This window comes from Sinohyriopsis cumingii, chromosome 4, assembly GCF_028554795.1.
Source record: "Sinohyriopsis cumingii isolate HCF-2022 chromosome 4, ASM2855479v2, whole genome shotgun sequence".
NCBI classification, from domain to species: domain Eukaryota; kingdom Metazoa; phylum Mollusca; class Bivalvia; order Unionida; family Unionidae; genus Sinohyriopsis; species Sinohyriopsis cumingii.
This window is the reverse complement of record NC_142964.1, coordinates 83,697,127-83,709,923: the sequence shown is the minus strand read 5'-3', so window position 1 is coordinate 83,709,923 and position 12,797 is coordinate 83,697,127. Positions and strand designations below refer to the sequence as shown.

Sequence of the window (12,797 nt, the reverse complement as noted above, 5' to 3'; positions counted from 1 at the left end):
CCAGACCAGACACCTTATTAATTTAAGACAAGAAACTCTTAATATTAATTTATATGCAAGATCATAGATCTTCACGTTCGTGAGATTATAACAGAATGTTTTTAAAATAATGATTCTCGGTAAATAGTACATAAAATAAGAAAAACTAGTCAGATTTTGTAATTTGATAGGTACTCGAAATTGTGAAAATCAGATTTTGTAATCTGATGGGTAAAACCTGACGCAGTTCTCTAAATGATTTAACGATTTATTGATAAATTCTTCTTTTTCTGCTCATAAAACAATCAAAATCAGACATAATTCAGTAAAACAAAACCATTACTTTGGACTGTGTTTCAAGAAAATTTATCGATAAATCCTAAAATCATTTAGAGAATCGCGTGAGGTTTGACCCTTCGTAAATATGCAATTTAACTGAGTTTTTAAACTGAAAATAGACTAAAATCAATGAAAAAACGATGAATTTTGAAAAAAAATTCACTAAAATCTCGGATTTTTCTAAGAAAATCGACATCAAATAAATAGTATAATTTGAATATAAAAATAATCTGAATTTTAAAAAAAAAAACTGACAAAGGATAAATATTAACTTTCACTAACCACGACAGGGATCCCTGTTGCCATAACTTTCATTGTCACTACTTTCACTTTCACAATCCCCCTTAGTAATACAGTCACTAACAGTACTTTCACTTTCACGATCTGACAAACTTTTTCAACTGCCTCATGCGCATATAATTAATCTTTTTCTTCTCATATTCGTCAGCTAATTCTGATCTAATTTTTTCAATCGCACGTGAGAGATACGAATTTCTGAACTTCTGTATCTTTAACCATGCCAAAGATTGAAACATAGATTGTTGGATGAGCTTAATAAATCTGTACTCTGCTGGTAGTGTATAACTGCCTTCGAAATTTCGTGTTTGCAATGATTAAAAATCACAAATAATTTTTTCTGGATCAGGTTCAATTTTTATACCGTCATATTTTCATTTTTAGCTAATAATTAATAACATTAACATTATCAAAGTATATATATATATATATATATATATATATATATATATATATATATATATATATATATATATATATATATATATATATATATAATGTTTAAACCGCAGCATGATGAGCGGTTATCATTCATGTGGTCCCTTCATATTTGCCGTTGATCCTTTCCATAGGGTCCTTTTGTGAGATCTTTCTAATGGTCTTCTTGGCACCTCACGAGGCTTTTCTTTTTGGTTGACATTCTTTCTTACTGTTTTCGTGTGGGGTACTCTTCAGTGAGATTGACAGCTCACATCACGCTACGGTTTATTTTTGGAGGCTCGAACTGCATAGACACCCACCCAGCGAATTTCTAGACGAAACGAAATTTTAGATCTTTAGAGGGTTGTCTAGGCCTCTCAATTTCATGCACATACCCGATATCAAACCCCGGGGAGAGGGGAAAACGCACTCACCACGTTGTTTAACGTGGTAAGGAGGTGTACATGAAATCTTTTTGGGGCTTGGAGCCCCCACTTTAATGAAAACTCGCGATTATCTCCAAAGTTGAGAGTTTGCCAGTCACTGGGATTAGAACGCCAACCCTCGAGTATGAGAATTAGCCAAGCTACCACTGTGCTATGTTCCGTCCTTATAGATAAATGTTTCAGAAATTATTAAGAAGTTGCCTATGCCGGATTTCCTACAAATGATTATTATAATAACTACAGCGTGGATTTATTTTTCATTTTTCAGTACACTTCGTATTAAAGTAATCATATATTGTATATATTTCTGCCTGTGACTAAGTCAGGTTTAAAATATATGTATTTCTGTATAACTGAGAGATCTAAAAATAACTACTGCATTACAAAGCGGGCGATTGATTTTCTACCTTGTCTCTGTCAAGGGAGACGAAATTAAGATGTAAATAACCTTTCACTATTTGTAACCATTATAAAATTATATTACCTCACTGATACTAATTATCAAACAGATGGTTAAATTACTGAATATCTGTATATAATTAATTACGATGACAAAAGATACGGTCAATTACACAGTAACAAGCGAGATAACTACTTAATTACTCTACCGGAGAGAGCTTAACTTGACTGAGGTATCTCCCTTCAACAATAATGAAAAGTTATTTTTTGTTAATATTTCTTCGAAAAAGCAGATCTGGTAATATTATCTGCAACATATTTTACCGAACGCATTGAAATATCAAAATATTTTCCAGCTGCGTTCATTGATTGAAATATTATTTCTTCACCAGTTTCTGTATTTACACACTTAACAAGTTGTGCAACTTTTGAATATTTACCAGTACCACCAGATAGGCTGTTCTGGCTTTGTGTAATGGCTTGCAAATTAACTAACGAGTTATCGGGTTTCACGTACCTGGGCAGCAAGGTCGCCACGGATGGAGATTGCACAAGGGAAGTCACCACAAGAATCAGCAAGACCAACCAGGCCTTCACAATGCTGAAGCTCATCTGGAGGACAACAAACCTCAGTGCCTACACGAAGATCCGTATCTTCAAGAGCAACGTGCTGAGCGTCCTTTTGTAAGGGTCTGAAGACCACTGTTAACATAGAACGCAAGCTCGAAGTCTTCCAGACCAAGTGCCTGCGACGGATCATGAGGATCTTCTGGCCAAACATGATCTCGAACGAGGAATTCCGGCACAGAGCGGGCGCAAGCACCATCGCTGAGACCATTGCAACTCGTCGATGGAGATGGCTCGGCCACGTCTGCAGAATGCCCCCTGACTCACTACCAAGGGTGGCACTGAGATGGACTCCACAGGGGAAAAGGAACCGTGGCAGACCCAAAGAGACCTGGTGCCGAACCATGGAGCGAGAACTCAAGACCAGAGGCCTCACCCTGCAGACCGTCCCCATAACAGCAGCCGACAGACCAAAATGGTACTCCCTTGCTGTCACCTCAAGCACCAGACGGCGCAGAGAGGATTGATTGATTATCGGGTTTCTAAACATTAATATGATCCATCACAAGACCATCTTTGATTACCCTCCGAAAACATTCGTAAACAAACCTATGACTGAAATAATATTTATTCCCCTTAGTATTGATCAGGAGATAGCCAGTATTAATGACATTACCAACCAGGTTTTTTTTGTCGACAGTTCCCAATTATACCATAACGAGATGCTTCATAATTCTAGATGATAGGATGTTTTACAGATTCTTTTTGCTCCAGTTATGTAATAATATTATTTGTTTAAATAATTATTTGTCTAAATGATTCTTCTGAAAATCTAGCTATTATTATTTTTTAAAATCATAATATATTTTCAGTTTTCTCTATTTTTTACCACCACATTGCACACACAACTGCGTTTTCCCTCTAAGCCTAACACCACATTTAAAACATGGTTTAGGTCCTGAACTCCCTCTCGATACACTTTTTAAATGAAGTCCACAGAATTCGTTTATGCAAGCTTTGTTTCAGGGAGTTGTAGAACCTATCATAAGCCATTTGCATTTATTCTTGTTTTGAATATATATTTCAATTTAAATACATATTTGTCTAAATTATATTATGGATGAATTTAAGATATTATCAGCGATTAAGATTAAGCCTTCTGAATATAGATTTGATCTTGATAGAAGAACCCCTGACCAATGAAGACGATCTCTGCTTAATCTGATGGAAACTCTGATTAAAAGCATTCGTAATGCTAAAAAAGAATTTTGCAATGATGATGCATCTCATGTGTGGTCAACATTAAAAATCATATGCAACACCAATGTTATGGATGCTACAATGGAATGACGAATGAGCAGCAACGATTATTAATTATCTAGACAAAGATATTTTTTTCAGAGTAAAGTTTATTAAGGAAGTAGACGATACCTGGATTATCAGTGACAAACGTGACCCTGTCCTTTATAATGAAATAATCGCCGTATTAAGTAAAAATTCCTAACCAGGAATGTTGACTGGTATTGACAAACTGTATTATCAAAGAGAGTATCTTGTGACCGTGGTTATTTATGCAATATATCTACTGAATGATAAACCCAGCTTTCATGATCTAAAGCTGATGAAACTTTTGAAAATAAATTGTGTAGCCAAATGAGTAACGGAACATTTTACAATTTCAACTCGGGGGAAATGGTTCAACAGATAAAAGATGTAATATAATAAATGATTGGGCAGATATAGTTAAAGATACCGGAGCATCTATATCGCTGAGCTAGGAAATAAATTAAAATTTCCAATAATGATGAAAACGATAAACAGAGATTTTGTATGAATCAAAGTATAAATCAAAAGGAGCTTTGATTGAAATTATTGATCATAATGCGCATGCATTGACTAATGCAGTAACAATATTTCCACGAAATGGAATTGTTAAATTTTACCAAGGAGATATATTTCATTTTATTAACAAAATAAGCAAGAACGACCATGTATCAGTATGGTTATTTCAGAGTTCCGATGATGGAAACTATGATCAATTTGTATGACCTAATGGAGATATTTATCGCACAGAATCTCTCCATGAAGAAATGTAAGATATTGCGTCAAAATACACCCATGACGATGTCATGCATGAAAAGTTACTCAGTAATTGTTTTACAATTCCATCATTCATGGCTCATTTTGCTAGAGAGAATTTTTTTTGGAAGCCTATGATTATAAGGATGTTATCTCAGTTGCTATGGTTACATGTTATCCTAGAAGTTTTCTTGGTATGGGAGAGTGTTCTAAGTGTTTTGAGCGATGTGGACTTCCAACACACGAGATGACCAGAGTGTCAATAAATGGACCATTACCAGATTTTGACCTGACTGGATTTGCTTGTGTCGAGTCATTTAAGTTTGCTGGAGATCTTCATCCGATTTGTTATGTCTGGTTTGGCACACACTCTTCAGAAAACATGTGGACATTAACAGTATTATTACGATATATGTTCGATGTAAAAATACTAATATCATTGATTGTATGTGAAGCAATTATATCTTATAGTTCACAGAAACAAGTTTGGTTACTACAACAAAAGAAATATTCTGATGATGACAATTCACCCAAGGAGGAGCATATGATCATAAACGACATCGTACAAGATTAGTTATAGATGATGCTGAACTCGATTTTATAATTGCTGATACAATGAATAGAAACCCATTTATAAGTCGAAGGAATGTTAATTTATCAGATGGAACTAAATTAGGTACAATTGTGAGTTATATTGATGGTGAGTCACCATAGTTTGCTCATTTAAGATCTTAAATGCTCGCGTACGTTTTGATAAATATATTATCAATGATAAATAGAGTTTCTGAGTTTGCTGTCAGAGTCACTATGGATTCATTTTATTTCAATAAAAAATACAGGATCTCTAGAACAACTACATACTGGCACTTATGCATTATAGGGTGAATGGAGAATAAAACAAGAAAATATACTTAATTATTCTGAATCTGCCGACATTGAAATTAAGGATATTTATTACCAAAAAATCAAATATCAAAACTGTCATCAGCAGCATCTGTATACGATCAAGTGACAAGAAATAAGATTGTTTATCTCAATGGACCTGGCGGTTCTGGTAAAACAACTCGTGTGATTGAATTATTTCAGAATTTTGATATAGTTGTATTAACATCTACACATTGACTCGCAAGAGAAATGAATGAAAGAAATATTAAATCATGCACTTATCATAAATTCTTTTGATGGAAGGGAGATAAATGGACTCAAGAATGAATGGGCGAGAAATATATTCCAAGGATTATTGTTTGGGATGAAATATGCACTGTTTCATTAGAAATGTTAAAAAAAATTCTTGATTGGTTATTGACAAAAAAATACTGCTGTAATAATGTGTGGCGATCATGGTCAACCACCACCTTTTGCTGGATTGTCTCCACATAAATGGCTGAAAAAACTTGTGGATTATTATGAAGAAATAACTGATGATCATAGAGCACTTGATCCAGAATTAAGTGAGTTTAAGAAATTAATCGGACTACAAACAAATAAAATTCAATGTGAAATAATGCATGAAATAATTTCAGAAACTCCTATAAACAATTTTTGGAATTTATGGAGACCAAATGATTTGATAGTGGCAAGTAGAAAGATAGTTTGTAATACACTAAACAACAATTATTTATGTTACATAAAAAAAAAAATTCAAATCTACCCATACTATTGTGTTATCAATCAGCAGATATGCGATGACAAAATATTGACACTGACATACAGGATCGTCAGAGAAACAAAATCTTGTATTAAATGACATTGTTTCAGTTCCTGTCAGTGTTTTTGAGAGCACAATAACTACAGACAAAACTCCATAGACGCTAGGATAATCCTTCATTCATCACAAGGATTAACCATCTCTGGTACAAATGTTTGGATCATTGTTGATCGTATCGAATGGTCAAACTTAGTTTATCTTGCAGTGTCTCGAGTCAGAAGAATATCTCAGCTGTGGAGAATTGTCATAGATTTCACAGAAAGTAATAATCAAATACAGGAAACTATCGATGATATAAACAATTAGTTATAACAGTGTGACAAAAAAAATAAGCGCGACTTTGATCTCAAGGCTGAATTTATCATGACACTGAAACAACAGCAAAATAATCATTGTGCAAGCTGTAACACAGTGATGTTGTGGCAATATTCAAACAATAATTCAAGACAATTTACCATAGACAGAATTAATAGTAGTCTTGGTCACAGACGCAAAAATGTGATGCTGACATGTTTTTAATGTAATTGACATCGAGGTGCTAGTTTACAAATATGAATGTGGTGATAATGGTGTATCTTCAGGAATTACTTATAACTGCTTGCATACAAATCCATGTTGAGAAGCAGTTGAATTTAATCTGTAGATTGCAGGTCTACCTGTGGATCTTACAAAGCTAGAAAGTTTATGTGTCGTAATACTCCCAATAGGATCAGTCATTCTTTTTCTACCACCTTCAAGTTCACCAGGTTCATATAAATATCTTTCAGTAACATTATCTAGTACTGGTTGTTTTGAAAAGTCATGTCGTTGTACTGGTATATGTTTTTTGCAATTGCATTAATGGGTTTCATAGAAATTGCACTAGTAATTTCATTATTTAATGCAGCTATTACACTTGATAATCTTGCAACCCATTCATGGAATCTTATATCTTACTGAATTATTTCCTTTGCATATTGATATCCAAATAACCGCTCAGCTGGTGTTCAATTAAATCATTCAACAACTGCCTGATCACAATGAATTGCAGTATGTCCTCATCTAATTTTGATGTTACGTTTTTTCAGCAGAGATGATACTGCACCAAGAAATTCCTTGCCAGGATCAACCTGTAACAACTGTGGACATTGTAAGGATCCTTGTTGATAAATTCGTCCAAAAATAGATACAACTTCAGCTGCTGTTTTAGTTGATAATGGTTCTGCTTCCTGATATCTACTTGCAAAATCGACGACAGTTAACGGGTATTTGTATGTATGTGATTGATGTCTACCAATTTTAATAGTATCGTGTCGCAAAAACAAAATATCTGCTTGATTACCTTCATTAAAAGTGCTGACATCAAAATGTGCATGCAGAATTTTTTTAGGTGGTGGTAGATAATTTGCCATATTGCCTGTTGTGCTAACCAATTTGTAGCAACAGAACATGTAACATTTGCTGCATCAGCAAGTTGACTAATCACTGCTCTACCTTTCCAATACCCTCTTGGGCTATAATAAATCGATTCCATTATTTTATAATAATGGGTTGATTAATTACCGCTTCCTAATAATAGTTTACCTTTCATCGCAGATCTTACCAACCAATTAGCTAATGATTCTCTGAAAGATTTATTTTTTATGGAATTAATGAATGAATCAACTTCACATCTGCAATATGTCATTGTTGTAAATCTTTACCTTTATAGGCTACATCATCAACATGACATGCTTGATCAACAGCTGTTATTGGATATTCTCCAGGTCTTGGTTGATCTCGCTCATCAAGTCAGATATCAAGTCGGGTTCCAGGAAAACAATAATTATATCCTGGAAGATGTTTTTCTCCTGGGTATTTAGCACATGGAGTTCTCGGTAATTTTCCTAAAGAAATAGTGATATCACCACCTGTCTTCATATGAGATGAAATAAATTTATATTTATTTGTACCAAATTTCACACATCTGCCTCTTAAGTGCACGCTTTTTATTTTTTGTTATTACTGTTAATCCACTTGTGGGGTGTGGATGCACTGCATCAAACACAATTTAAATCCATATTATTTATTATATTTGTAAAACATGGATGTCATTGATATCTCAGGAACACGAAAGCAAAAGGCAGTCAAATATCATCCAGCACTACCAAATTCTATCAAAGCAATTATCAACAGTCCATCTGGGTCTGGTAAAATGCAATTATTACTTAATCTGATAATGAGATGGCTCAAATGGGATAAGTTGTATTTAGTAGCTCTGTCAGTTGATGATCAGAGATGTTATGATGTACTTAAAGATTTTAATGAAAATGTAAAATTGTTGGACTAAGATGTTAATGATATTATTAATTTTATCACCGATATTGATGGAGCCCCATCTGTAGATGACCTCAATGGATTTATCAATAATTCAGTAGTATATGATGACTTAATACTGGACAAACAATCAATCCAACAAGAATATTTTCTCAAGGCAGACACAAAAATACTGATGTTATATATGTTACTCAGTGATATACACAAATACCTAAAGTGATCCGAGATAACTGTAATATTTTAGTTGTGTTTAATGGAGTTGATACATACACTCTGCAAAATATTCATCAGACTCGGTGTTCAGGGGGATATGATTAAGTTCAAAAACTTCTTTTCACATGCGCACGCTACCCCACATGGATTTATCATGACAAATTTACATGAACCTTGGAGGCAATATCAGGTAGGTCTTGAAAAAAAAAATTGTTTAAGAGACAGCAGCAGGGAGGGTGATGACCAACAATGAGTGTACGACAGGTAAACAAACACACATAAACACAAGCGTAAAAAATAAAGTAACTCAATTAGGAAATCTTGGTTGGTTAGAGGCTTTGGTTTGGCATTAATGAAGTTGTATTTTTCATTTTCATAGGAAGCTTTATTTTTGTGAACGGACCCTTCTAAAACGTGGTCTGTTCACCCTTCCAGCTGCTTAAGTAGACATCATAAGAAGTCTTTTGGTGAAACCCCAGTTCAATATGACTTTCTGTTTAGGAGGAGTAACAATAAAAAGATTTTCTAGATGGCTGCTGTGGTGGCCATACTGAATGTCAGATTGGTACTATGTTCATTTAAGAATAACAAGACATAATAAGAAGTCTTTATGTGAAAACCCCATATCAATATGACTTTCTGTTCAAGAGGAGATGCAATATGATGATTTTCAAGATGGCTGCAATGGTGGCCATGTTGAACTTCTGAATTTATTTCTTTTGTTTACCAAGGCTCACAAAAGATTAATATTACTTGATTCATTTCATGTTTTTAATCTGAAATTATGATTCATGTAAGATCCTACATATTCAAGATGGCATGATTCAATAATTAGGAATCTGTGTATGTGGTGACCAATGGCATGTCTGAATGATTCAGTAAAACAGTGTATAGCCTTCTATATTCTGATATTGTTTGTAATAGCCTCGTGTAGATTAGATCTTGATCTTGGTATCCTTACATGCTCTGACAGTACACTTTTCATTAAGACCCATATGTTAAGATAGGGCTTAATGTGAAAACTCAATGCCTTTACCACCTGCTGCTAAGGGGAAGTATTCATAACAAATCCTGTATACCACAGTGCCACCATATTTGATCAGAAGGTATACACAGGGGTACTATATTTAACTGTGATATATACCACAGTGGCCCCATATTTAACCATGATATATATCACAGTGGCCCCACGTTTAACCGTGATATATACCACAGTGGCACCATATTTAACTGTGATATATACCACAGTGGCACCATATTTAATCGTGATATATACCACAGTAACACTATATATGACCACAGTGTATACAAAGCAGCCAGTCACATTATTTTAGAATTATCAAGCAAAATATATAGTGCACATATACAACTAAGAAACAAGCAAGGGACAAAAATTCATTCATCAAACGTTGGTGATTGTTCAGATGGATAGACTGATGACTAGATGGATGGATATATTAACTGCCATGTATCACAACATTACAACATTTAATGCAAGCAAGATACATTTTATCCAAACTTACCAATTGTAAAAGTCATTCCTTCAAGCATGATGGCATCATCTTCATGTTCTGAAAATTACAGACAATGAAAAATACTGAAGACAGATGATGATTTATAACACATAAAGAAGTTAACCTGTAAACAATTTATTGTAATATGACTGATCAAGAATGCCACATTTACCATCTACAGCCTTAGCTTCATATACGACACAAAGGGCAATTATAAAAGTAAATTATGACTCTAGTTAATTTACCCTTCTGAGCCTTGGCTTTATAAATGACACAAAGGGCATTTTAAAGGTAAATTATGACTCTTGTTACATCTACCCTTCTGAGCCTTGGCTTCATAAATGACACAAAGGGCAATTATGAAGGTAAATTATGACTCTTGTTACATTTACCCTTCTGAGCCTTGGCTTCATAAATGACACAAAGGGCATTTACAAAGGTAAATTATGACTCTTGTTACATTTACCCTTCTGAGCCTTGGCTTCACAAATGACACAAAGGGCAATTATGAAGGTAAATTATGACTCTTGTTACATTTACCCTTCTGAGCCTTGGCTTCATATATGACACAAAGAAGTCTTGGCTTCATATATGACATAAAGGGCATTTATAAAGGTAAATAATGACTTGTTACATTCACGCTCTACAGCCTTGGCTTGAAATATGACACAAATATCAATTATGAAGGTAAATTATGATCCCCCCAAAAATGCAGTTTTCTTCTGTAAATAAATAAACAAGATTTCCTGAAAGGGTGTTCTATTGACAAAAAAGAATTTCCAGAAATCCAAGATAGGACCATTTCTTTGTCTGAAGTACTCATTATTGAAAAAAGAAACTTTTCAAAATGGCCGCTGTGGCAACCATACCGGCTGTAGTTGACAACATTCTCATTTAGGACTACCAGGTAATGAGAGATCATAAAAAGTCTGTTGGTGAAAACTCTGTCAATTATTAAAACAACTGATTGGCTACTGTTTCCAAGATCTTTAAGATTTTATATTTTACATCTATGTATATTGTGTAGATAGAGTTTTAATCATAAATTGTAAACCTAGGTCTTTTCATGTGTTTATGGTTGCTTTACATGATAATATTTCATCTGTCCTGTTTACGCAACACTTTAAAAAACAGCAAAAGGGTTATATAAATAAAATTTATTATGAAACAAAAGATAAAAAAATATTATGAATATAAATACAATGTTTAGTCCTTATTCAGTGTCTACTTGGTGCTTCATGGCTTGTCTCTTATATTCATGAAATGGAGCATCTCTTGCCACTGTCCAGTAATTGTCTTCAAGCATTGATGGGCTCCATTGCCCTGATAGCGTTTCACCAGTGTTGCAATGTCCTGGTGAAATCGCTCACTGCTCCACAGTTCAGAGGAAAAATATCTAGATGAGAGTGCAAAAAAAGTATCTTTAGTGCCACATTGCAACCTAGGCTTTTGTATGCCTTGAGGAGGTTTTCCACCAACTCCCTATAGTTGTCTGCCTTGTTGTTTCTGAGAAAATTTGTTGCTACTAACTGTAAGGCTTTCCATGCCATCTTTTCCATGCCATGCAGTGCACAGTCAAATGTATCATCTCAAAGAAGTTCACAACCAAGAGACTTTCCTTTACCTTAGCTTCACTTAACCTTGGAAATTTTCCACAGAGGTACATGAAAGCTGCTTGTGTTTTGTCCATGGCCTTCACAAAGTTATTCATCAGACTCAGCTTGATGTGCAAGGGAGGTAACAAAATCTTCCTTGATTCAACAAGTGGTGGATGCTGAACAATTTTCCTCCCAGGCTCCAATGACTGTCGGAGTGGCCAGTCTCTCTTGATGAAGTGGGAATCTCTCACACAACTATCCCATTCACAGAAAAAACAGCAGTACTTTGTGCATCCAGTCTGTAGACCAAGCAAGAGAGCAAGAACCTTCAAATCACCACAAAGCTGCCACTAATGTTGGATATAGTTGCACCTCAAAAGTTGTTTCATGTTTTCATAGGTTTCCTTCATATGGACTGCATGACCAACTGGAATTGATGGCAAAACACTGCCATTATGCAGCCAAACAGATTTAAGACTCATCTTTGATAATTCGATGAACACCCTCCACTCCTCTGGATCATGAACGATGTTGAGGGCTGCTTTCACACCATCGATGTTGTTGCAGGCTACAAGATCGCTTTCCATGAAGAATGGGACAAGATCCTTTTGATGGTCATGGAACATGGAAACTCTAACATCACCTGCCCAGAGATTCCACTGCTATAGTCTGGAGCCCAACAGCTCTATCTTACTATTGGATAGATCCAAATCCATGACAAGGTCATTCAGTCCACCTTGTGTTATGAGGTGTGGTTTAGAAGAGGAGGATGAGAGAAAATATGGATCGTGTAACACTGAAGTTTCATTCTCTTCCTCTTCCTTGTCTGACTCAAGTGAGAATGATTATGGTGCATCATGAACCAGCCATTCTTCTCCATGGGCTACTGGGCGTATAGCTGATGGAACATTTGGATAATGCACTGTGCAATTTTTCTTCTTTG

The 12,797-nt window shown here is 34.9% G+C and overlaps 1 protein-coding gene across 3 annotated transcripts in view; it reads right to left on the bottom strand.

The window, feature by feature from the left end:
- Positions 1 to 12,797, bottom strand: part of LOC149801566 (methionine aminopeptidase 1D, mitochondrial-like) — a 52,145-nt gene that overhangs the window by 15,791 nt on the left and 23,557 nt on the right. For 2 of the 3 annotated variants that reach the window (XR_016420682.1, XM_089955787.1), the window contains exon 6: positions 10,266 to 10,313. Coding sequence is in view for 2 of the 3 variants with exons in the window: in XM_089955787.1 (XP_089811913.1) it covers positions 10,266 to 10,313 (48 nt within the window). In the remaining variant the exon portion in view is untranslated. Of the gene's footprint in view, positions 1 to 1,132; positions 1,367 to 10,265; positions 10,314 to 12,797 lie in introns of those variants that run through there. The other variant, XM_089955788.1, reaches the window with a different exon arrangement.